The sequence below is a fragment of the Camelus bactrianus genome, chromosome 10 (genome assembly GCF_048773025.1).
Source record: "Camelus bactrianus isolate YW-2024 breed Bactrian camel chromosome 10, ASM4877302v1, whole genome shotgun sequence".
In the NCBI taxonomy this organism is placed as follows: Eukaryota; Metazoa; Chordata; class Mammalia; order Artiodactyla; family Camelidae; genus Camelus; species Camelus bactrianus.
The window spans coordinates 50,045,478-50,071,455 of NC_133548.1; the positions used below are offsets into that span (position 1 = coordinate 50,045,478).

Below are 25,978 nucleotides of genomic sequence, written 5' to 3' on the forward strand. Positions count from 1 at the left end.
ACTTTCTCTTTCACAAATTCGTCTTTCCATCAGTACTTGGTTTAAATGAAGTCTAAAGGCTCCCTTGTTCAGTTATACCTTTTTAAACTGTTTGTATTTAGTAAGACTTCGGCAGGAAATCTTCCAAGCTGAGCCCAGGGGAGAAGTGACCACTGGCACGGATTTTAGCCTGTGCTTTGGTCCAAGATTGTTTCTATTTCTATTTTGTTTCTTGTTTTTGTTAACATCCGGGCCAAAGATTAAGCACTTTCACTTATCTGTAATGGGGAGAGGCCTGTAGATTGCTTGCCTGTGGCCAAGAGACTGCATGCTTAAAACTATTAACCTCCAGCCACCTCCGGGGAGATAAGATCTGGCTGTTAAATTTGGCTTTCCCGAAAGGAGGCCCTGTGCTTCTGCTTGATCTGAGAGAGAAAAGGGAGAAAGATAAATCCCAGCCTTTGCTGGGTTTTGAAAAAAGATAGTAGCCTAATTTATGGAGTTTTTTTTTTTTAAACTAACTTTATGTCATAATTTCTTAGCTGCCAAAAGACGTAATTCTCCCTCACCTCAGCTTCGCCTTGGCAACCTGCTTTTGGCACTCTATGCAGCCCTGTCGTTGCTCTGCATTATTTAAGCAGTAATCTTTAAGAAGGTGAGAAACTATTATTGCTTTTTAGCACAGTTGACATGCTGTTGGCGCAGAGAAGTACCTAGAGCTTCAAACATTTCTAATGGCTGTAAACCAACTTAAACACCTCCGTGTAGACGTCCCACTGCCATGAGGTCATAGCTTGCTACAAAGGGGAGAAAGAAGAAGATCAAATGTTATTTAAAAGTGTAGGGGTTTTTTTCTTCTTTTTAAGTATTCTTATTCCACCGAGTTGTAGCTGTACATGTTGGCTAGATTCCAGGCAATCAAGATTTAGCATTTTGACCAGCTGTGATCTAGTAATGTTCCTCAGAGGAAACATTTCGTAGGAGGGAAAGACACGTATTTGAGACTGTGACTTATACTCTTTCCTAATACTTTACAGTGTGAGACCTGGTCGTAGACAGATAAAACAGGCACAAGTGAATCTGAAAGGGAATTGGGGTGGGGGGTACTTCAGAGAGCTAAATATTCACCCCAGCTTCAAGAACTCTCTTGATGCGGGAAATCTTTTCATTTTCCCTTTATTTCTTTTTTCCCTAAGTCTCCCCATGCATATCATTTCATGGCATAATTGCTACTTAGAATGTATCAGCAAGTCCTAGGAGGTTAAAAAAAAAAAAAAAAGCCATGCAAACTTAATGTAGGCAAGACGAGAAGGAAAAGATATGTAGCACCTTGACCTAAAAAATATTCTGATTCTCACTCCTCCCTGAAATAGAAGTAGAGATCAAATGTAAGTGTTCTGGTGGCAAGTCCTGGGGATTGGGAGAGAGAAGGAAACGCACATTTATTTAGTTAGACTGCCTTTGTCAAATCACAGTTAGTTGCTTTGTGATGTTGGGCAAGTTACCTAATCTCTGTGCCTCAGTTGCTTCTGTAAAATGAGTGTGATTTTCTCAACACTGCATAGAGAGGTGAGGATTAGGTGAGACCCTGTATAAAGCTATGTGCAAGGTACTTACTCCATTACACTTCATAAATGTTAGTTGCTGTTGTTTTATTATTAATAGTGTATGGAGTACCTACTCGTTGTACTAAGAATGTTACTTGTGTATCTCATTTAATCCTAACTGCAACAACTGACAGGTGGATACACCCAGGAAAGGAAACATCGGTTCAGAGCAGTGAAGTGCTTCACCAGTCTCCGTACTTTATACGGCCGAGCTCCACGTGGAGGTCTGGAGTATTACATACACAAGAGTTGGAACGGGAACACATTTTGGACGAGTGCTTTCTTACCTTGTTTCCCTCTCCCAATTCCTTCTCTGTAAAAAGAAGCTATAGCTTCAGACAATAAAACCAACAGACAGGGAAGAAGAGGGGAGGTGGTGGAGGCAAGGACAGTGCAGTGGAATGATCTGGCTCTGCTGGCTCCCAGGATGACTCTGCGGCACAGCACTGGTCTACTGGCTGTAGAAGGGCTGAACTGGGTCCTCCTTGTTTAGGTTGGGCAAACAGAGAAGTCCTCCCTCTTATGAAAATTACCTCTCCCTGAAGCTAAATTCTACCAAAAAATGATACATCAGAGGTTTGGGGACAATTGGAATGTACCTCAAAGGATTCTGGGACGTTCTTGTAGTTTCTAAGCATTTGGTCAGTCTTGTAAATAGAAGCGGTCAAGCATTTCCACTTTATTCAAAGCCTTCCCCACCCCATGCCCTCAGGAAAAAAGAGAAAAACTGGAATGAAGCCTCACATTGGGCAGAATAAATCTTTTGATTTAGTACTTTCTCTCCCAAACTCTTTTGCACTTGCCTTAACTCCTTATCTGCTTCTTGCGGGTTGGCTCCCTGCGGTGCAGAAGTGGAGATGGGGTGGGTGGGAAGAGTTCTGAGTTTGTTCCTGCTCTGAACAGGAGAAAATGAAGGAGATCTAGATTCTGGCTTTTGTCTGCTGTTACCCCATGTTTCTGTCCAAGACATTAATGTCTTTGTGCCTCAGTTACCTCTTCTGTAAAATAAGGCTCATACTTCTGGAATCCAAAGCCCGTGGAAGCAAATAATAACGCCAGCAGCCAGCAGCTACTGCTGCCATCAGTATGTATGCCAGGCATCCTGCCAAAGATTTGAAGTGTGTTATTTTATTTAATCCTTACCACTGTCCAATGATCTCTTTTATGAAGAAGAAAATTAGAGCAGAGAGAAGATAACTGACTGCCGCTAACTAGTAAGTGGTGAGTTCGACCTTGAGTTATGACTACAGGTAGACAGGATGGTGGTGGCAGATCCAGGAGCAGAGTCCAGGTCTTTGGGCATCTTTTCTCATTACCATCGCTAGCTCCAGACACAGCTGAAGAGATAACAAAAGGAAATGACTGCAGTCAATAAGGACTCACAGAATGAGAAAGAAATGAATCACCTTAATTTAGAGAGATCAGGGAACACTTGATCCAAAAAGCCAAAATTTAAACCAGACCGTCCTCCTTGACCTCTGAACTCCAAACCACTTGGCTTCTCCCTCATCGTGCTGTTGTTTGTGATCCTGGGATATCCTTTTTTACTTGTAGCAGAAGGCTTATTATTAAGTAATTTAACAGTCCCCGATGTGGTTCAGTTATTCAGCAAGCTATGTCCTGTTTCACTAAACCATGGCCTAGTAAATTTGCAATAACAATATCTCTGGGTTGTTGTTTTTTAATAAACTCCGTTTAATTGCAGTGTTAAACCTCAGATGTCATGTTTCCAGTTTGGACCTAAGCCAAGCTGGGAGAGACAGCCAGTCGAGGCAGACAGTTGATGAGGATAATGTGTGCGGGGAACTGAGGAATTCAGTCCAGTGGCCAAGCCTCAGGCTCTGCACCCCCAAATCTACAGCCTTAAAACGTAGGGACCCTTGGCTGGAGTGGAGGATAAAGAAATGCTGCCACGTTTCCTGCTGCACCCACTCCCCAGAGCGCTCAGGTTCACTCTGGTGGTTTCCAAGAGTAAAAATTCCCTATGATATTTATTACAACTTAAATTCTGTACTGATTTCATTTGACAAGTAAATTGTCAACCTCCTTTAAAAAAACTGGTCTTAAAATTAGTAAATCTAAGTGTTTTCAACCTCTTCTTCCACCTAGATAAAATAATTATGAAGCCAGTCTAATCAGATAGAAAGAATCTTGAAACCTTCTGGGCATTTTTTTTTAATCTGTCATTTGCCTTTTAAATTGCTACCTTTCTCTTTTTTTTTTTTTTTCGTGAATAATGAACCTTCTATTAAATATAAAAATCATAACTATTTTTTGAAAATCTACGAATTGTATTTTTATACAGATACTCATAGTAGTTTATTTTTAATAGTAAAATTTTAGAAATATTCTATATCCACAAAAATAAGAAAATGATTAAGTAAACTATGATATTCCATTCAATGGAGTAGCCATCAAGAATTGTTTACCAAGAGCTCTTAATAACATCCAACAGCAAGATTCAGAATTGTATACATATACTACAAACACAACTTTCATCTTGTTTTTAGTTTGTTTTGGTCTTTTTTTTTTTTAAATTAAACACACATATAAAAAAAAAATCAAAGTCTGAAAGAAAAATATCCAAAATTAATAGTGGTTACTTGATGGATAATAGGTGTGTGAGTGAGTGCTTTTTATTTTTTAATATGGTTCTCTCTTTTTTTTTTTTTTTTTAGTTTTCCAGGGACTATAAATTATTATAATACTGAAAAATGCATGTGTTTGTATATGTCTTAATATAATCACTCAACACTTCAGCTGTTTAGTGCTCAGCTATCTTAAAAATTTGGAACATTGCTAAGTTCCTGGAAGTAATAAAAAAAAAAATTAATTCTGAGCAGCCAAAATAATGTTACAAAACTCATATAATAATGCACATTATGTCCAGGATATCTACTGGTCCATCATTCAAATCCTATTTGCTCTTGCTCTGCACACAATTCTCAAGACATCTACTTTACAAGAACAGCATATTAGAAGCAAACGTCAAAAAAGGAAAAGCTGTTGCAGGCAAGAACGCTGACTCGGCTGCACCTGACAGCCTGACAGTGAGAGAGGACGCAGAAAAGCCCCAGCGCAGACTTCAGGACTCACCCTCAGAAACATGCCACTGAGAGGCCCATCATCGTTCCACCGTGTCATTAGACACGTTCATACTGAAGGCCCAAAGTTACCAGAAAATTCCTTTTTTGTTCACCTTACTGTTTTTAAGAAAAGAAAGACTTTAATACACAGGTTTGAAAGGTTTCATGGCACATGGCTGCAAATGGGAAGACAGTGTGTGATTATAGGATAAACTTTAGATCTGTGGACTTCCTTACCACCTGTCCATAATAACTCATTTTCTTACCATTCTTCAGAGGGAGCGTTTTACTGTTACTTGCATTTTCTAAATTGTATTTGATACTATCATTATTACCTGGGTTCTCATAAAAATCCAAGGGAACTGGAAAAGAATATCCCAAAACCGGGACGTCAGAAAATGCCAAGGTCTCCACCTTGCAAAGCCTTTGAATCCATCCACCAGAATAGGAGCTTAGCTGTATGTTGGGCAGGTTAAAAGAGAAGGCCTATACAATGGCATTTAGCTTGATGTCTGACGTATCATTGGCACTTAGCAAATGCTGGTTGAATCGGATTATGATTTTCCCACATGGGATGCAACTGACCATGTCTCTGGAGTCAGACCAAATCTAGTTCAGATGCAGGTTCTGCAGCCTTGAACAAATCACATACCCCACCCACCTGCCTACTTTTTTCACAGGGTAAATGTGAGAGTTCAACATTACTGATGCTCAAGAAAATGGTAGTTCCCTACCCATTATGCTGGGGCGGCGGGGAGGTCACACTTGATTACTTTTCTGTTGGGCAGAGTTGAAGCGAGCTTCCAGGGAATCTGAGTCACAGAGGGCTCCAGAACCCCTTTCCCCGTGTCACAGCACTGCTCCTTGTGCTCTGGCCTGTTCCTCAGGCCCAATTTTATCAGCCCACCTGGAGTCCAGGAGAGAGAAGCAGAGTAGGGTCCCCCAGGGTGGGAGGCTGGGTGGCAGCAGGGAGGGTGTCAGATCATTCACCCTTCATAGCCAGGAGAGGTTAAGCACCCGGCCTGTGATCGCATGCCAGCAACGTCACCTTCAGTGTTCCAGGTGGGTTCATCTGGGGCTTCCCACCCCTCCTGGGCTGGGATGGCAACTGAAGGCTTGGCCTGTCTGCCCAGAGTAGTCTGTCTGTGGGTGGTGCCGATGCTCTGTTTTGGTTTGGTTACCTTGGCCCCTTGCAAAGTCATGTAGAGAGGGACACTGTCAGCAAGTAGCAGAACGAAAACGACAAGGTTGGCAGAAATTTGCAGCTCACCCAATTACTGAGAGTTTTGACAATACATTAACTGAAGACCTAGATTAAAGCCAGCAGATTTTACCCTATTTTGTTTTATTTTTCTTTAGAACTGAAAACAGTAATTTACTAGTCTACTTGCCTGGTTGTATATGCACCCCCATGACCACCCCTAATTATGAAATCTCTTTTGGCACCAACATTTACAGCCAAGCAAGGGAGTCTGATGGGCCCATGGATTAGAAGAAGCCTTGTGGTTGCCTTTTCTCAAGAAGAATAACCTTTGCTTAGAGCGCAGGGATAATCCAGCCTCAGAAAACATCTGAGAGAAGAGGGGGCGGGAAGCTGGTTTATGGGCTTGTGGCTGTGGACACGGGTAGAGGGAACCCTAGGTCCTTTCTTCCTTTTCAGGATACATGTAATGACCATATTTGAAAATGTATTATTTCAGTAATTGTGAATGTCTTTCTCCTGCAAGATTGGAAGCTCCTCAGAGGCAGGGCCTGCTCGGTCTTGCCTCTGTTTCCCCTGCCCAAGGCCTAGCACTTGTAGTAGCTTTTTGTCTGGTGGGTATGGTTTCAAGTCTGACCTCTGCTCCTGCCTGGTAGTTGCCTTTTTGTGAGCCACTTTTCTGCATGTGTTCCCTCATCTGAGGAGCACAAGTCAGATGGGTCTTGTGTTTGCATCGCCCTTTGTCTCTGGACCCAATCTGTTAATATAACTGTGTTGAAGCTGACTAGCTTCATCCAAGTACTGTGTATAGGACTGTGATCAGTACCCCAGGGGTGGCCTAACAAGCACAGTGTGTAACATGACCATCATCTGCAGGCCTGGGTACTGTATTTCCATTAACTAATTATTATTTATTATCTAAGACTTAAGAACAATAATATATGCCCTGCTTTCTCAACAAGGTTTTTGGGAGGACCAAGTGAAATGATGCATATGGAGTTACTTCAGAAACTAGCATGCTTTGTAGAGCCGAACAGTGATTATTCTTGCTGACCCAAAAGTATCTTCCTGAGAAGTAACTCAAGTTTGCAAGAAGATAGTGAAGACCAGGCACTGTAGACCAAACATGTGTGTGACTAGCCTTACAAAGGAGAATTAATTTCCCAAGTTAATTTTTCATTTAAAGAAATACACACACATACACACAAAATCTCTTTGGTCCTCTCTCTGCCAGTTGTCTCATGCAAGGTGGTTAGCATTCGGGTATTGGAAAAGTTATGGATCACTGAGCCATGTGTCATGGGTTTTAGTCCAGCCTTGATACTACCTCAGAGGTTATCGTGGGCAAGTCATTCAACTTCACTGCCAAATGAGGATATCTGCATTACGAAGATAAAATAAGACCTGAATATTAAAAGCAAGAATAAGAATATTGGTAGCCCTTCAGACATATGAAGTTGATCACATCCTCATATATTTTTCTTCCCAGATCCAGTCCCTCCCGTTGCCTCAACTCCTCTGCATATGACCTGGTCTCTATCCCCGCTCCTACCCTTGGCATTTCCCTCTGTATATTTCAGTATGTCTTGTATCCATCTTGAAAGGAGCTCCCAAAGTTGATCTCAGAATACTTTACATTGTTTCTTGCATTTGGACACTACAATTAATACTAAAATTGAGTAGTAGCAATTTGTATCATCTCAGACCTAAATACGTTGCTTCCTGTCTCTGGTTCCAGAAGGCTTAAGCTGAGTTCTGACGTCAAAAGTAACTTCTCGTTTTTGTTTGTCTTCTAGTGACAGACATCACACCTCCAGTGCAATCCCTGTTCCAAAGAGACAAAGCTCCATATTTGGGGGTGCAGATGTAGGCTTCTCTGGGGGGATCCCTTCACCAGACAAAGGACACCGGAAACGGGCCAGCTCAGAGAATGAGAGACTCCAGTACAAAACCCCTCCTCCCAGTTACAACTCAGCATTAGCCCAGCCTGTGACCAGCGTCCCCTCCACCGAAGAATCTGAGAGAAAGACAACATCTCTGTCTTCCTCCTTGGACACTTCTTTGGACTTCTCCAAAGAAAACAAGAAAAAAGGGGTAGATCTGGGTGACAGCTTAAGTGGAGGCCACATGAGTGTGAATGCGAGCCAAGGACAGGGGGCGGCCCTCTCTGGGCCTCCAGCCACAGTCAACGGCACCCTCCTGCCCAGCGAGCAGGCCGGCCCCTCCAGCGCCCAGCTCCCGGGCGAGTTCCACCCAGTCTCCGAAGCTGAGCTCTGCTGCACCGTGGAGCAAGCGGAAGAGATCATCGGGATGGAAGCCACGGGCTTCACCTCAGGCGATCAGCTGGAGGCATTTAACTGCATCCCTGTGGACAGCGCAGTGGCAGTGGAGTGTGACGAACAAGTTCTGGGAGAGTTTGAAGAGTTCTCCCGAAGGATCTATGCACTGAACGAAAATGTATCCAGCTTCCGCCGGCCACGCAGGAGCTCTGAGAAGTGAGGTGAGCAGACAGACCAGAGGACCAGGATCAAGTCGCCACCTAAAAGGAGGATGAAGCTGCACTGGTTACCCTTTGTGATAATTATGACAAAACGAATATTAATGGAGGATATTCCTCGGAAAAAAACAGGCTTTGTGAATCGAGAAGGGACTCAGGATCATTGCGTTTCAGCGGGCCAGACAAAGTTAGATTTTGCTTGCAAGGTTTGCTTTTCAGGCCTGACAATTGTCTTAAGACAAAAGTCATTCTCTAGCTCGAGTCACCTTAAAGGTATTAGTCTGCTTTTTTATTTACACTTCTATGTTATCCTCAGAGGGAAGATGATAATATATAAGTAATATAATGAACTCGCCTTTAGTTTCTCATAAGCATTTGCCCTTACCATAGTTTATGAAACTTTGGGAAAATTGAATATTCAGTAAAAGGTTTCCACCATGTACTGAAGGATCTTTGGCCATCCATTAGGTTGATGAATAAGAAGCACAGCGGTCTCCTTACACCCAGGCCCGTCTGCCCCTGCCCTGCCCCCCAGCTCCACAGTCAACCTGTCTGTTGCCCCATCTTCACAGTAGGTGCGTTGTGCATTCTCACAACTGAGAACATCAGATTCATTGGTTCTTTAATGGGGTCGCCAGGACGTTCCGCCTCTTCTAGTCATCTATACCCTTGATGCAGCCCTCAGATTATATGAAAAACCTCACCTCTGGTGGATCCCGAGGTTATAAGAGACAGATGGCATCCAGTTCCCTTTGGGGGCCGAAGTTTTTATGTGGGCAGATACTATGGTCAAAAACTGGACGTGCTTTCTGGCAATGCACTCACCATATAGAAATCCCTATATGTAACTCCCATGTTAATTTATTAAATTTCGGTTGGAAAGGAAGACATTGTGTATGATGAAATATATGTAGAGAGTCAGGCTGTCCAGAGTGCAAACTGCAAGGCAGTTGAGGTAGTTGGATTAGGAGACTAGATGAGGCATAGAATACTGTTGGTCTGTGTGCAATTGCGTAAGTATTAAATTATGTTTTTGAAGTCCAATTTCATTCCTGGAGCTCAGATTTCATTTGCTATTGCTATATACTTTATATACCCAAGGACATCACCTCAGGGTTGCAAGCTCTTTAAGGAAACTTTATGCATATATCCATGTATTGTATAGAAGAATAAAAACTGAGTTTACTTCACTCGACCTGATTTTTTTTCCCAGCTTTGAAATTCCTCTTGAACCCGCATCTCCATATGTTACATCACAGCAGGACTAGCCTGAACAAAATCAGTGGCTGTATCTAAGCTAATGTTGACATCATTTGTGTTTACATACTGTGTATAGCAACGCACCTTCACCGGTGTACTCTGTGGTTGCTCATTGGGCCTATGTTAACACCTTCACTCATAGGTTTCATAATCGTTTTCATATTTTGTCCAAGCACTTCTGAGTTCAACTTTAATATATAGCTACACTGTTCAATGGAATAGTTCATGTTATTGTTTTATGTAAAGAACTCACAAAATCATTGTCTGACAGACAGACCCAACCTGCAAACAATTACAAGCTTTAACTTGATCTGACGAAATCCATCTTATTCCACATAAATAGGTGGAACTACTCCAGACCTGGAGCAGGAGCCATCTGTCGAGTGTCCCATCGTTCATTTAAGAGCCAGTGAGGGTGGAGAGAGACATGGTCTTGGATGTACATCCAGTGGGGCTGTGGGGTCCTCCAATGAAGTAACATCTACTCGCTTCCCCCAGAAAAGGTTTTGAAGGACTGTGTTAGTATCAAACAATGGAAGGTGAATCACATGTGATTTGTGATCCCCCCCAGATATGGGAGTGAACTTTAAACTTCATGCCGGACTCAAAGACAAGGTGCGTTCAATTGCAGGCTCTCCAGCCTGGCTCCTGGCACCGCCAAGCAAAGGGACCACGTACAGGAGCACCCATGGTTACAATGTTCATCTCAGGTTCCACACAACCAGATAGAGCCTGGAGTTCTGGGGTTCCATCTGCCAGTCTCCCATTTGTGGACTCCCAGATTCTGGGGTTCATAGCTTTTTACCCCCATAGCATGGAACCCCACCATTGACCATGATCAGGCAGCCCAGAGCTGATCAGTAGTTACCTACACATTTGCTTGATCCAAACCATGGCCAGTGATGTTGTGCCTCAAAACACCACTTAGGCTTGGTTTATTTAGTTTAGGTTTTGGGTTTTCATTGAGTTTGTTTGATGTCTGCAGTTTCTGCCTTTCTTGGGTAGAACCTACAGCAAGCATTACATGTCTCCAGGAATAACTTTGACATTTTCTAAATCTGGAGAATTCATTTTGCCTCTGTTTAAAGTGACCAAGGCCAAAATATGGGATGAGGTATTATCTCCTACTAATCTTTTTAATTAGTTTTCTAAATCACTAAAAAAAACAAAATTGGCTTTGAGGATATAAGTTGGAATGAAAACTCAATGCTGTCCACTTCTGAACTGCTAAGAGCCCTTTCAGTTTTCATGTAGCTGAGACACTTAACAGCCGGCAAATGTTATCACATGAATATTTGATTGTGTTTTCTCTCTCCACTTCCCCTTAACCACTTTAAAAATTCCAGAGGTTTTTTTTCCCCCCAGAATATTAGTTTTGGAAGATTGTATCCAGCTATATTTTTTTAGCAGTTTTAATGGTGCCCATTTATCCTGACCTAACTGGTTATTTAAATAATTTTTTAAACCACCATCAGTAATAAATGGCATGTGAAACTGATCTGTTGGTGATTGGAAGAAAACTCAGCATCTGTATTTATAAAATAAAATTGATTAGTATTTATTTTGAGAGTAAAAGTGTATGTTATTTCCCTGCTATGTTTGAGTCCTGTCTTCTTCATTGTTTTGAATTTCATACTGAAGCTGAGTTAACTATGAAAACCTTGTTCTTTAACAGTCGGGCAGCCATCCTGCATTTATTGAGCCAGATCCCTCTCTTTACAAGGGACTGGGCTAAACAAGATTATACAAAGATGAATAAGCCTTGACCTCTGCCACAGTCTTCTGGTAGGTATATTAATTAATTACAATTCAGCATGATAAATTCTGTGACGGAGAGATGTACAGCCATGCTATGGAATGCAGAGAAAGCTATTCTGACTTAATGATCAGGAAAGGGTCGTGGAGGTATTGCAGATGAAAGCTTTACGAGATTTCACATCACATGGAGGGAACAGCATGCACAGAGGGCCAGAGGCAAGGCAGAGCCTCATGTGCATTTACAAAATTGCAAGGAGTTTGCTTGGGTCCTGAATGGATGTGAAGAAAGGTGAGAAGAGAAATTGAATCGCAGGCCAATGGGGAAGGGCTTAAGGTGCCAAGTCAAGAGATCTGGATGCATGCAGTGGGCAACTGATCGGCACCCCTGCCAGGCTTTAAAGCAGAAGAGTAATTTGGTTAGTTGCGAATTTTGAATAGCAGCCAAGTTGGACTCTAGTGATACTCGCTTGTGTCTGTTTAATCTCTTTACTATTTTGTTTAGGAAAAAAATCTGTGTCTGAAAAAGAGGCTCATCCTTGTGTGCCTAATGGCTTCAGTGTAAATACTGAATGAACTGGATTTTTACTGTGTGGTACAAACTGCAGCCAGCATCTGTTCTTTAGAAGCTAGATTCCGAATGCCCCAACTCAGCCACTTTGTGGTTATGACTCTGGTCCAGTCATTGAACTCTTAAGGACACTTTGTTTCTTATTCTGTAAAAAAATTGGAGAGAACTCTGCCCTTGCCATGTTTGTATGGGGCCTCCGCCATCAGCATTTGCCCTCTTTTGTCATGTGGGAGGCCACTGCATAGTGACCGAGGGGCTTCCTGAGACTTGTTATCACCATCCCCTGTTCTAGAACTTGGGCGCAGCACTTAAACTCTCTGACTCCGGCCCCTGCTCTGTAAGTAGGGATAATACCCATGTCTTCACCCCACCCCGGGGTTGGCTGGAGTGTAAGAAGGGGTAAATGCTTTCATGAAACACTTAACGATCTTTCCAAAGCACCAGGCACATTGGGAAGAGTTAGTCGTTCAACAAGGAGTCCTTGCATCAGATACATCAGGCTTTAGCGGGACAATTGAAATGCAGGTATTCATTCTGGACACATGGAGAATGTGTCAGGGCTGAAACTGCTCTTTCGAAAAACTAAACTCTAAACAAATGTCAAGTGTTTCGAGGTGTTTTGGTGGGTGGCATGGACACAGGATTGAGGCATGGTCTCTAAGCCTAATTAGCTTAATTTTCATGGTTTTTTTAACACCTGGCAGATGAGTTTATTTAGGTCACCTCATCGACACACACTCTCACACAGCTTCTGGCTGCCTTACCAAATGCTGAACTGGTGCCCAGAGCTCTTAAGTTTGCTTAAAGTAGATAGAAGCTTTCTTTTTCTTTTTCTTTTTCCCTCTTAGCGCATCTAATAACGGTTTTGTAGGTAGACAGCTCAGCCTTGTGGATTTTAAATGAATAAAGTAAATACATGTCTATAAAATAATTCCACACTTTTTAGAGACTGGCGGTGTCGGCCATCCAGAAAAAGAAGGTTCATGAGTCTAGATCCAAATGAAAAAGCCAGCCAGTTGGTGAAATAGCTGTAACTAGTCATGCCCAAGCCCAAAACTACAAGGAGGAGGGTGTCAGGCTCATCCTTCGGTTTTGTACAGAACGCAATCCTAAGAACTTCTCTCAGTGCCCACTACATTACAAGCAGCAAATTAGAAAGGAATTGAGGGCAGGAGTGGACAGAAATAGTAAATCACCTGATTCTAAGAAGTGAATACAAACAGGCAGGAAGGAAGTTATCTAGGCATCTTGGGTGAGAAGCCCTCAGCCTGATAGAACGGCCGGTCAGAGGGATTCAGATCCCAGCCCTGCTGCTCACTGGCTGTGTGACCCAGGCAGGGCGCTTGACCCCTCTTGAGTCCATGTGCTCCTCTGAAAAGTGAAGTCAACCCCTTGCTCAGATTTTCCCTTGGGCCCTGGACAGAGATTCCTCTTGCCTTAGGAGCAAACTTGGTATTCATTCTTCAAAACCCACCTCATTGCCTTGGAGTCTGGAGCGTGGCAGGAAAGAAGCCCCTCGCGTGGCACTCTGCCTGTTGTGAAGAACTTGGGAATAAATCATTTCACATAGCCTGCTTCTAGACAGGATGTTACGTGTAGCAAAACAACTACTATCTGCCATCTACTCAAGATCCTCAACATAATGGTTGTAAAATATCACAAAAATTAATAAAACAGCTAGCAGCCCTCAGTCATCAGAAAAAGGATAAATTCCTTTTAGTTTGATAAGGAAAATGCATAAAATATTTTAAGAGAGTGTATTATTCAAAATGGTTAAAATAAGTTGATACTTTAAGGGATAAACTTGTGCTCAAAAATTTACTTGCAAAAACGTTTTTAACTGACTTGAAGGGGGCACCTTATTCCTCAAAGAAACCAGAACCCAATCAATATGTGTATCCACAAATGTCTTGCTCTTTGGATGAGGGACTTGGCATACTTTGTTACTGTGATGGAAGGAGACCCACAGGCTACTTAATGTGCAGGAGGTCTATGATCTCTTGCTCCTGCAAACTGAGGTCTCCAAGCTTGCTGGCCTGGGACCAGGCTCTCTGCTCCCAGATGCCTGCCAGTTGCCGTGACTTCTTTGCCCCCATCCCTAGCTAAGCCCTTTACTGGCACAGGGTCGGTGTTGGGAAGTTGGGGGAGTGGGAGAATGAGGCAGAATATTGGTCCAAGGATTTTGTAACTCACCCCTGTGTCTGTCTCTTGGTCCCCAGGGAGCTCTGAAGCCAGTGAGCCCAGAGTTGGCATCAGAAATCATCAGTGACCTTTAGAGGAGAAATTGTCTGAGGATCAAATGAGACTGTGGAGCTGGGTTTTTGTAAACAGCATAAAGAGGTTTGAGGATTATCACAGATTCTCAGTAGACATCTTAAGCGGTAATGAGCTGCCTGCCACCAGCTGGGAAAGCAACGCAGGGGCTGAGCCTCTGCTTCCCTGCCCCACAGACATCGGCTTTGGGGCACCTGCTGTCTCTTTGGTGATGCAGTGACCCCGCAAACATGTGCAGCGCTCCTGTCCCACCCCAGTCGCTTACATGATAGCATTTGTTGCTGGGGACAAAGTAGGAAGACGTGGGCAATGTATTACCATCACCTCTTGATGGGGAGCCTGGACAAGGCCTGCAAGGGAGGGTGACCGGCCCAACATCATGCAGATCCTGAGGCCACGCTGGGGCCAAACCAGGGCTTGACCTCTCCCTGGGCCACTTCTGCACCCCAAGCCCTACCAAGGCTCCACAGCCTCCTGCCTCGGCTCCCCCAACTGAACATCTTGCCAGCTGCAGGCAGCTCTTCCCCATTCAGTAGCCCCTTTAGAAGAGGAGCAAATCACAAGCATGGTGTTACAGGGTGTGGTGCAATTTTCCAGAAGGGGGAACATGGCAGAAATGTGATATAACTGACAAAAGTCCATGAGGTCAAGCCACATAAATTGTGACTCACAGTCATGCAGGACAGAGGGAGCGGAGGAGGTGGGGGCGTTGTGGGGGGCTGCTGCTTTGAGGACTCACCTTAGCTGCGTCCAACAGGTAGGTCAAGGGGATAAGATGGGGGAAGGCTGCCAGCCAGGGTAAGAAGCAGGAGAAAAGGAAATGATGGGGACCTGTGTTTATTCATTCCTTCCACAGCTGGTTTCTGACTGCATCCTGCAGGCACGGCAACAGTGGGGACGTGGAGACAGCAGTGTCCACAACTCTTACAAGGAGTTTACCTGTAAAGAGATGGAGAAAAATAGGGTGGAAGTTGGAAAAGAAGGTGAGGTAGAGGGAAGACTTCATATAAATGCTAATGGGAAGGAGCCAGTGAAGAAGGTGAAGGTTCTAGAAGAAGAGGGCAGTGAAAGGAGCAAGATCTCAAAGGAAATGGGGAGGAGGGGAGCGCGGGGAGAGAGTCACCGGGTGTGGTGAAGACATTACCTGGGTAACAGGAGGATGGAAGGGAGGGCAGAGAGGGCAGGAGTGGACCAGAGCTGTCTGTCTGCGTAGAGTAAGAGGCTGCAGCTTTCCTTTCAAGCCCTGATGGGAGATGACCTGGGACAGGGGCCTGACTGGAGTGACAGTCCCAGGGCACAGGCCACGGCAGAAAGGACGCTGAGGGTAGTGGGTGCTGAGTGCTCATCGGCCTTTCAAAGGAGACTCCTGAGGTCTAGGGGAGAGAGTTGGCTGGCTGCCCAGGGTTGGCCATGGCCGGATTGCCACTTGGAGTGCAGTCACCTCCTCCCTTGCTCCCCTCCGCCACCTTCTTGCCCTCCAACCCATTCTCTGCACCGCAAACACAGGGACCTGTCCTACACACAGATCGAACCCTCCGAGAACTGTTAAGGAAAGCAAAGAATCAAACACTTACCTACTAGTTAACCAAATCGTTGATGAGGAGACATTTCTCTTATAGAAATAGTCCAAGTAAAATAAAATTCAGGAGGGATAACAGACTCTCACCACTTTGCAATTCCAATTAATCTAATGCATCTAAGACAATGATTGTCAACAGCTGCTAGTATCACAAAAAGAGAGAAAACAAGACATTTTATGTCTCCTGATGAAAGAATGCAACACCCGTGAAGAATTCTTGGCAAAAGCTCGACCTAAAGTATGACTAGACTTCCACCTGTGGTGTCCAGTATGATAGACACCGGCCACATGTGGCTACTAAGTAGCTGAAAAGTGGCTCATTCAAATTGAGATGTGCTGTGAGCATAAAATACTCATCAAATTTCAGACTTAGTACAAAAGTAGAATGTAAATTTATATTAAGAATTTTCATACTGATTACATGTTGGAATGATAACATTTTGGATATATTAAATTGAGTAAAATATTATCATTAATTTCATCAGTTGCTTTTACCACCTAAAACATTACTACTAAGAAACTTGAAATTACACAAGTGACTTGCATTTATGGCTCAAGTTATATTACTATTGTCAGATGAGCTCTGGATCTAACGACTAGTGTATAGGAAATTCAGAGGGCAAGTGAGTGTGTTAACACCTGGAAAATGCAATCAGCAAAATCTGGACAGTGGGAACTCTACAGGACAAAGAACTTGGTTTCTTCCATAAATATATTGCAAGAAAAAATAGAAAGAGGGGACAACCTTTTAAAAAGAGACTCAGTAGGTGTATCAACCAATCCCATTATGGACCTTGTTTGGTTCCTATAAGTGAAACAAACTGAAAAAAAAAACAAAACACTAAGGGATAATCAAAATGTAAACACTGAGTAAATATTTGATTATATTAAGGAATTTTTTCTAGGTGTGAGAATAGTAATAGTAAAAAGTAGCATCATAGTTCTCTTTTAAAGTCCATATCCCTTAGAGATGTGTGCTGAAACATTAACAGATGAAATGCATTTGTCTGGGGCTGGGGTGGGGTATGCAGTGGGGTACAGACCAAACACGACTGGCCAGGGGTGATGAGTAACTGGGGGCCTGTACCCTGCCCGTCAGCCAGCTGGATGCTTGCATTCCCCAGAATGCCCCTGCTCCTACATTCCTCAGGGCTATTGCCCCCACGGTGTCTCTGCTGAGAATATCTTCACCTCACCCACGGCAAACCTCTGTTCATCCTCTAAGCCAGAGTTCAGACATTCACCTTTCTTCTGTGCAGTCCTCCCTGCTGTCTTCCCCAGTCTCCACCCCCACCTCCACCCAAAACAAGGGGCCTCCCTCCTTTGGGCTCCTCCCACCACCTGTGTGTGCTCCCACAGCAGCCCATACATTTCCTCTCAGTGTCTGTTTCCCTGTCTGACACCTCAAGCAGGCTGTGAGCTCCCAGAGGGCAGGCCCCTTGTTATAAGGCACAACCAGTGCTCAGGAAAGTGTGCTAGATCAGTGTCAGTGCCCTGAGGGCCCATTTTACAGATGAAGCAGTTGAAGTCCAGAGAAGTAAGTGTCATAGCCAAGAGCTATTCTCAGAGCTAAAATGTGACCGAGCTAGGACTGGGAACCAGAACCTTCAAGTGTTTCTCTACACTACGTATGAGCTGCAGGCCCCAGTTCCCTGCATTCATTCATTTGGCATTGATTGGGTGCCCCCTGTTGGTCTGGCCCTGGCTGAACAAATCATGGACCAGTGCTATGAAGAAAAACCACAAAAGACCGACCACGAGAGTCTGACATGAGGGAGCCTCTTTGCCCTGGGATCTCAGGCAAACCTCCTTGAGGAAGTGAAATTTAAACAGATTTGAAGCTAGAGAGCCCATTCCAGGCCCAAGGAACAGCATGGCATATGTGAAGGAATTAAAGTGACCAGTGGGGCTAGAGCAGAGATTAAGCACCAGGACCCTGGCGAGGTGGACGGTGGCAAACTGGGTCCACAGACAGTCCCCCTCCCCTACCTAGGGTTGTTTTCTTCCAGTTATGTTTTGCAATGTAGTGTTGATGATTTTTTTAAAAAATAGTATAAGTGTATCCTGACCCCTCTGGCCGGCTCCCTTAAGACTCAGCTTCAGTGCTGGCCTGCATTTGTGTAGACCAACCCACTGGCACAAGGAATTCTGTGAGCAGCAGGTTTTAATGCACAGTCACAGCCCGGATGTACACAAATGTAACTTGTTTTCCCCATCACTGTCTTCAGCCAAGTTCATGAATGCCCTTTTCAGCCACTGGCGGAAGACTCTCGATCTTCCCACTTCAAGGCAAGTCAGTCATTTCTAGTTAAAACATATCTTCTTTAGGGTAAGTGTTCAAATTCCCAAGTCCTCCCTGACCCCACCCTTCACCCAGTGTGGCCCCAGGGACAGGGCTTCTGACGAGAGTCGCTCTGACCTGTCCATCCTGTGGCTCATTTCGATGTTGGGTGCTGGCCTCCATGGTTCTGGTCTCTGGGTCCTCACACCTGTGTCATTTTCCCCTAGACCAGGATTCTTTAGCCCTGCTCGGCTCCCTTGGTGACTCAGGGCACCTGGCCCACCTTCTCCCACCCCTGTGAGGCTGCTCTCAGGGCTCCCTGCCTGGACTTCTCCCCTCTGCGGGTTGGCTGCCAAGGCACCCTGACCAGCAGGGAGCTCTATGAAGGCTTACCTAGGTCTTCCTGGTAGACCTGGGCAGTTGGGTCCCTTGTCTGTGACTGCCCCAAACCTATCCCCTGTTCAGATCCCAGATGGCGGTGGGGACAAGGGAGGAGGGGCCCCTCAGGCTCCATCAGTTTTTTGACTTTGGGGGTCTAGCTTCACCCCTTCCAAATAGCGCCCTCTGCAGCTCTTCAAAATTTTACTCCTTTTTTTAGAGGTGGGAAAACACTCCTACATCACCATTTGCATGCATTCTTCTCTCCTCCATGGCAGTTTTTGTTTGTTTGTTTGTTTGTTTTGTTTTGTTTGTTTTTTTAATGGCAGTACACTCAAAGTTCTCCAGGCTCCTGCCTGTGTCTGGTCAGGACTCACAAATTCTTTTTCCACTCCACAAAGCCTGGCCTTGCAATGAAAGCCTAGCTTTTGAGACATTCAGCTCTTCAATCCCCTTTCTTGTTCTGGACAGTATCCACTCTGCCCTGGAGGTAGTAAATGGTGGGGCAAGTCAAGGGGTCAAAGGAACGGACAATACCTGGCTTAATGTGACACTGCACTCACTGCCATGGAGCGGGGACAGAGGAGGCTGACTGGACAGATGAAGAAACATTCCTGATGAGTGAAGTCCGACTCAGGTCAGGGCCTGTGGGAATCCCAGAAGCCCAGGCGGACAGAAATGATGGGAGTAGCGAGTGATGACTGGCGTACATGTACACAGATACCTATAATATGGTGTGTGGGCGTGTGAAAGGCTGAAGCACTTGCAATGTAGCTGGTAGAGCCAGAGTCACGTGATGGAGGTGATTTAGTTTCAGCAAAACATCAGCCTCTACATTAGATTAACCTTGCTGATATGAACTGAATTGGCTTTGTAGTTTCATGTGGTTTTCATTTGTAAACTTGTTTTGGTTTTATGGTTGTAGGAGGGCTATAAACATTAGTTTCTGGGGGGGCGGGTGTAGCTAAAGTGATAGAGCGCATGCTTAGCATGCATGGGGTCCTGGGTTCAATCCTCTCAACATAAATAAATAAATAAACCTAGTTCCCCCCACCCAAATAATAAAAATAAATAAAATTTAAAAAAAAACCCAGGAGTTTCTATTTAGTTTTCTTTGTTTGTAAAATGTTTTGAGAGTAAAAATGGAAAGGTAGAACAGCGTACTGAACAGTTTTTCCTTATGGTGTTCAACCCACCCCCACAACTTCCCGCAAAACAGGCTTGGCTTCAGGGCTGGGCCATAACTGGCCATCCCCAAGACAGCAGGGGAGAGGCTACAGAGGGGCTGCATTAATCTGCCCCCAACCTTGGCCTTTGTTCTAGAGCCTTGAGTGCCCTCTGTGGCCAGCCCTTTCTTCTAGGACTTCTCCTTCCCTACTTTTTCTCTGGATGCCTTTAATTCCTTGGTTTCCCTCCCTCTTTGGGTTCCACTGTTTCTTCTCCTTACCCTTGGGAGGGCCTGGGTGGGGGCTTTGGACCCTGCTGGCAGAGCATCCACCAGAAGCCTGATCGTTCACAGTGCCCGGATAGAGCCCCTCCTAACATCATCATGGCCAAAAGAATTTGTCTCTCACTTCATCTTGGCCACTTTCCCAAATGCCCCCTCTGTTTTCTGGCTTCAATGTGTGCCTGGTCCCAGGAAGGGATGGAGAAGGAAAAAATCCTATGCTGGTACAGACTTGTTTAGGCAATAATATAAATAAAAATAAGCTTTTAGCCTTAGGGGAGCTACAGGAATGTTTAACCTTAAAAGAGTCTATACAATACTTTTGGGATTTTGTACTTTATCTTCAGTGCAGTGGGAAATCTTTGAAGGGTCTTAAGCATGGAGAGTGACATGCTCTGGTACATACTTTAAAAAGAATGCAGTGGGAGAAACTTCCTGTAATGGTGGCAGTATGAAGTAATTGCATGAGCCTTCCTGCAGATAACAATTATGAAATCTGGACAAATTTAAAAAAATTATTTACAGGCCCTGAGAAGTGTCTCAAAATAGAAGCCAGAGAAGAGTTTACCCTTAAAAAACTAAAACTGGAAGAGGTAAGAATTCCAGCGGTGCTTCTGAACCCCTGTGGCCATAGCAGGTGGAAAACCACAGCATCTCTGCTGCTTGGTCCTTGGGCTGAGAGAGGACTCGACCCAGTCTCTGCCCCCTACCCAGGAGCTTCCAGTCTGGGACACACAGATGGATAATTGCACTGCCCTGTGTGGGAGCTCCCGGGCTTTGGAGGTGAGACTGGGAGAGGAGAAAACCTCCAAGAGGAGCGACCTTTGACCAGGGCCGTGAAGAATGAGTAAGAGTAAGGGTTTTGCAGGTAGCGAAAGAGGTTGAGTTTATTCCTCTTGAGCTGAGGGGTAGACCCAAGACCGATGGATGGGTGGAGGTCACAAGGAGGCAGATGTGCACCCCACACAAGGTTTCTCACAGCTGTGGCTGGCCAGGGTCCCCTCTGGGGAGGGTGAGCACCTGTGGAGGTGTAGCTAGGTGGGCCAGGAGAAGCTGAGCATCCATGAGGAGGAAGGCTGTGGAGGCTCTGACCGGCACCAGTACCTCCAATCTGAGAGACGGGTCACTGGAAATGCAGGCTTGCCAGATTCAATTCCTATGCAGGCTGCACCCCGGGCCATTTTATCAGCCATGTGCAGTCCAGCTGCAGATGCCTGGTAGGGATGGGATCCGGCATCTGCTCCTTCAGAACCCTGCTCTCCTGGCCCCGGTGCAGCCATGGATGTGCACCCTGCTGAAATGCATCCCCAGTGTGGGAGGCCTGAGGAGAGGGGTGTCTTCAGACTGTGAGGTGTATGGGATTGGGGAAACATGCAGACAGAAGTTCCAGAAGGACAGGTGAGCTCTGGGGGTGCCTGGATCTGTGGGGAGCCCCTGCTTCTGGTCATACAACTTATAGCAAGAGACATCATCTTGTAGAGGTTACAAACGAGGGCTGTTGAGAAACAGAATTCATCTGGGACAGTCAGACATCATTGAGACGAGGTGTGTCAATATACTCACACGGGGTTTCATCAGTTGGGCTGCACAAAATGTGCAACTTCACATACAGATCCATCTGCTATTTGTAGGACTGCTACAGGTTGGCCAAAAACACAGGACTTCTGACAAAATTATTTTGTGTGATAGTCAGCAGAAAAAAGAATGAATGGTGCATTTATAATTCAACTACTGCTTTACTGCGTACATCCCTGACAGGAGAGAAATTCCATCTTGAGCATGCATTGATGAGAACGAAATCTTCTGCTTACCATTTTATACAATCTAATGATTAGCAGATTTCCCACAGATTATTGTCTGGCTCTGTCCACATGCTACAGGCGCCAGGCTCTGTAGGACACGTTGATGTCACACGTGGCCCTGTACCATGGTGTCACGATGCTGGATGCAGCTGTGCAGAGGATAGTGGGAGAATCCTGGAAGCCATTCCACACCAGGATGGTCAGCACTAATGGGCACCATGTATGCATATATGCCCCTGGACACAAGTGAAACTCGAACTCGACTTCCCCTCTGTCAGATTCCAAAAATATCTATAGCCACTCCAGAGGAAGCAGTGCAGGGCCAGTCAAAGTGGGCAGACACAGATGTCTTAACCAACTGGACTTAAAATATTATATTTTTGCAATTTTCACAAGAACATATAATCATGTGAACACATTGCTAGCCCCACCCTCTCATCCCCACCCAGGCCTTGAAAGGAGCTCAGGCCGCTGCAGCTCTAGCTGCATCAGCACCTCTGGAAATCAGGTTCCTGTTTCTCCAGGTTCTGTCTCCAGCTCAGTTCTGCTCCACACCCTTCCATGTCTCCCCATTGTCCTCGGGGTAAAGCTGGGCATTCAGGTCCTCGGTGTCATGGGGACTTCATTAGCGCCCCTTGTTCCTGAGGAACTGTGGGAGGTGGGATTTCAGGGGGAGAGCAAAGACAGGGAGCCAGTGGGTAACTCTGAGGACAGCAGGGATGACAGGCCTAGGGGCAGTAACCGCCATGGACACCTGTGGGGAGAGGGCTTCGTAGATCCCACGGACGCCCCTGGCACTTACCTGAGAGATGAGGGCCCATGGGTCAGGGCAGCACCCACATCCTGATGCCTGCATCTCCCACTGCTGAGACCAAGGCAGAGCCCTCATTTTCCTGTGAAATTTCTTTCTAGACCCCAGAGTGGGTTTAGCGGTGGGGTGTATGGGTGAGGTGGTGGGAGGGCAGTGGAAAGGACCCTGGATCTAAAATCCACAGACCTGAGTTCAAGTGCCTGCTCTGTCCTGGGCTGTGTGATCTTGGGCAAGTGGCTTAACATCTCTGAATTTCGATGTCCTCATCTATAAATCATGGAGTACTTATTTCATCTCTGGGGTCTTGTGAGAGACAAATGAATCAAGTGTCATGAAGGTACAGGCACACAGTAGGGCCTCACTGATCCCTGCCTGGCAGGGGACACTGAACGCCTTTGCCTGCCTTGATTCTAAGTGACTTCTGAGCCTCCTCAGTAGGTTAGGCCATCCTGTTGACTACTAGCTTCACAAATTCTTCTGAAGAGTTAATGTCACTTGGCCCCATCCCGAAGCCCCACACAGCCCTTGATTTCCAGCACTGGCTGCCCCCGACCCCTCTGCTGTGAGATCATCCAGGGTGGGGAGAGGGCTGGGCAGGGGCCAAGGAGCACGATGAGCTCCACGATGAGCTCCGCGCTGGGCCTCGGCCTCCCTGACTGAACCTCGAGGGGCGAGCGGCCGGGATGAGCCCAGAGCAGCCCCTCCCACCGGCCTCTGGTTCCCATTATCATTCTTTCTCATGTTCTTCCAGACCAGCCTCCTCCAAACCCCTTTCAGCACCACTTCTGGTTCTTCTCTGGAGACGCCCTGTCTGCCTGCCCCACCTCCCTGCACACCTCCGGGCACCCCGCCTGGCCACCTGCCTGCGCCTTGCTGCTCAAGGCTGGAGTCTGAGGAGAGCCTGAGGGGAGCCTGAGGGGGAGGGGCATGTAGGGTGATGAGTGTTCACAGGGCCCCCCGAGAGCTGGGACTGACCCAGCTGGTGACACCCAGACCTGACTTGCCCCTGGGCTCCCCTCCGAGTGGCCGTGTGACTCAGGGTGGATCTCTTCCCTTGCTGAGCCTGATTCTGAGAGTTCGAAGGGGGCTGTTGAGAAATTCACAAGGAAGGGCCCATCCCTGCTCTCAGAGAAGCCCTCTGAGCAGCGCCTTCCTCCCGTCCTCCCTGAGAGGGTGCTTGTCAGCGAGCCCCTGCAGAGACGCCTCCTGCCCTTCAGAACAAGGTGCCCAACGGTGGGCCCTCCCAGTGTGGGATGGCCGGTCCCGGGACCCACGATGAGGTCGTCCACCTCTAGGCCTTCGCTCGGGAAGTCCCACCACCCCCAACCCTGTGTGATCCTGGAAGTCACCCAGGCTCTTACCTCACATGTCACATATTCCGAACAGCACTTTACCCTTGACGAAGTACACTCCCAGCTCTCCTTTCTTCTGGGCCTTGCAGTGTGGTACATCCTCGCAGGTGTGAGCCATCATTCCGTTTTATAGATAAAGAAACCAAGTCTCAGAGAATGGTGGTGGGTAGGCCAAGCTTACCCAAGTGGCAGAGGCCATAGTCTACCCAACCAAAGCCAAAGCTGGCCTTTCTCCACCCCCATGGGCAGGGCTGGTCATTTGGGTTATTGAGAGTGGAAATGAATTAACCGAGCTCTTCTTCAGTGAAACATTTTCAGGCCTCAGAACAGAAGTGTGTTGTGGGGAGGTGGGGGCTGCAGTCTGGAGTAGCTCGGGCTACAGGTGTTGGATATTGTTCTTGATTAGTGGGAAAGGTCCCCCCTCTCCGGCCTGGCACATGCTTGGGGTTCCAGCATTGCTGCAGAACTCCAGAGGCTGGCGGGGGCCAAGCATGAGGAAGGACCTGGGTGTTTTAAGCAGGAGAGAGACCTGGGGCCCGGCCTCCACGCAGGAGTTCTGAGGCCACTGACTGTGCGGAGGCCCTACGCTCAGGGCCAGAGCTGCGGCCATGGTGGGAGCTGGACACCTGAGTTCTGGTCCTGGCTGGGCCGTTAGTCCCCTGTGTTGACCTCCCTCCACCCGGGTGTCACATCTACTAAGTAGGGACACATTCCCTCCCCTGTTAGCAGCTTTGGGTTCCTGGGGACTCAGAGACAGAGGATGGGGAAGCTCGGGGCAGACTGCCCGGTGCCGAACCCAGCTGGGCTTTTCCTAGCTTCCTTACCTGCCGCGGGGGACATCAGGCCCTTCCTGTCCTTCCTCCCAGGGTCAAGGGATGAATGCAGGGGCCCTTTGTAAATGGTGAAGTGCTGGCTCATGAGGTATCCTTACTGAGCAGGGAAATAGAAACCGTTTTCTCTGGACTTGGTTTCCAGGCATGTTTGGATTGTATGATTTATGGATCTTAGAGGTTTCTTGTTCAGTCATTCATCCATCCATCTGTCCTAACAGCCACTAACCCACCCCAGGAGCTGCAGTGGAAGCCCAGACAGCATGACCCGGAGCCAGCCTTGTGCCCTCCACCCAGCACAGGCCCCCTAAGCACTTAGATACCCTTAGAGATGACCTGGGTCCCCTCCACTCCACTTTCCAAATGTGGAAACTGAGGTCCAGAGACAGGAAGGGGGGAACCCGACACTGATCTGACCAGTTGCAGACCTCAGCCTCACACTCTCCCAGCCCCCTCCCCAGGCTGATCTCTGACCCTGGCCTGGGCCAGCCTGGGGTTTCTCAGGCTTGGAGTGAGTCCAGTGGGACAGGGGCCAGGCCACCTCCTGGGCTGGGAACAGCATAGCCCCTATCCACCAGCTCCAGCTCAGGCCCAGGCAGGGGGCAGAGTGTGGGGGGTGGGTGGGGAGGGAGGGGGCCAGCGAGGCCCAGCCCCCCTGCTCTGCAGCACATGATATTATCTCTGGCCTTGGCTCAGCCCTCCAAGCAGGATGCGGCTTTCAACACCTCTCTCCCCTCGGACGGACTTGGGGCTTTTCGAGTTTCTCACGGCATGGATTGAGGGGCCGGGTCCCAGGCAGAGAAGGCTCCCAACCAAGGCCACCCCCACCCCTAAGGCTGCCAGTCCTCAGACAGTCACAGCCTCTGACGAAGGAGGGGGAAGGGCCGTGGTGCATGAGAGGAAAGGGGTCCCAGGAACCGTTCCGCTGAATGTCTCCCCCACCCCCTCCCCCTTCTGTTGTCCATAATCCAAGGCGCCTGTTCAAGGAATTCTCCACCGTGTGTTAGTGATTTATTTATACTAGGCTCATCCCGCCTGCCAGCATCCTGCCCTCACGGAGGCCGGCGGGTGACAGACCCCACTCCTCCCCCACCCCCCCATCCCTGGGGCCATTTTCATCAGCCCTGGCAGGTCTGGCCCTGCTCCAGGCTGCTCCAGATGGCGGGGCTCTCTGCTGGACATTGCAGGCTTTCAGGGGACCCTGCAATCTCACTTCTGGGACCTAGCCAACCCCCTTAGAGTCTGTGGACCCTCCTCCTCAATCTTGC

General features: G+C 46.8%; 1 protein-coding gene and 1 long non-coding RNA gene across 2 annotated transcripts in view; one reads left to right on the top strand and one right to left on the bottom strand.

Moving 5' to 3' along the window:
• UVRAG (UV radiation resistance associated) overlaps positions 1-11,191 on the top strand; it is a 254,299-nt gene extending 243,108 nt beyond the window's left edge. The window contains exon 15 of the mRNA XM_074372672.1: positions 7,670-11,191. Within this exon, the coding sequence (XP_074228773.1) occupies positions 7,670-8,372 (703 nt within the window). The 3' untranslated portion in view covers positions 8,373-11,191. The remainder of the gene's footprint in view (positions 1-7,669) is intronic.
• A 2,955-nt stretch (positions 11,192-14,146) lies between these two features.
• Positions 14,147-25,733, bottom strand: LOC123613811 (uncharacterized). The gene is made up of 3 exons (XR_006721251.2): positions 15,375-25,733; positions 14,970-15,169; positions 14,147-14,226 (listed from the first exon to the last, which is right to left on the bottom strand). It is a non-coding gene; the product is annotated as an uncharacterized LOC123613811 (long non-coding RNA).
• Between the last annotated feature and the right edge of the window lie 245 nt (positions 25,734-25,978).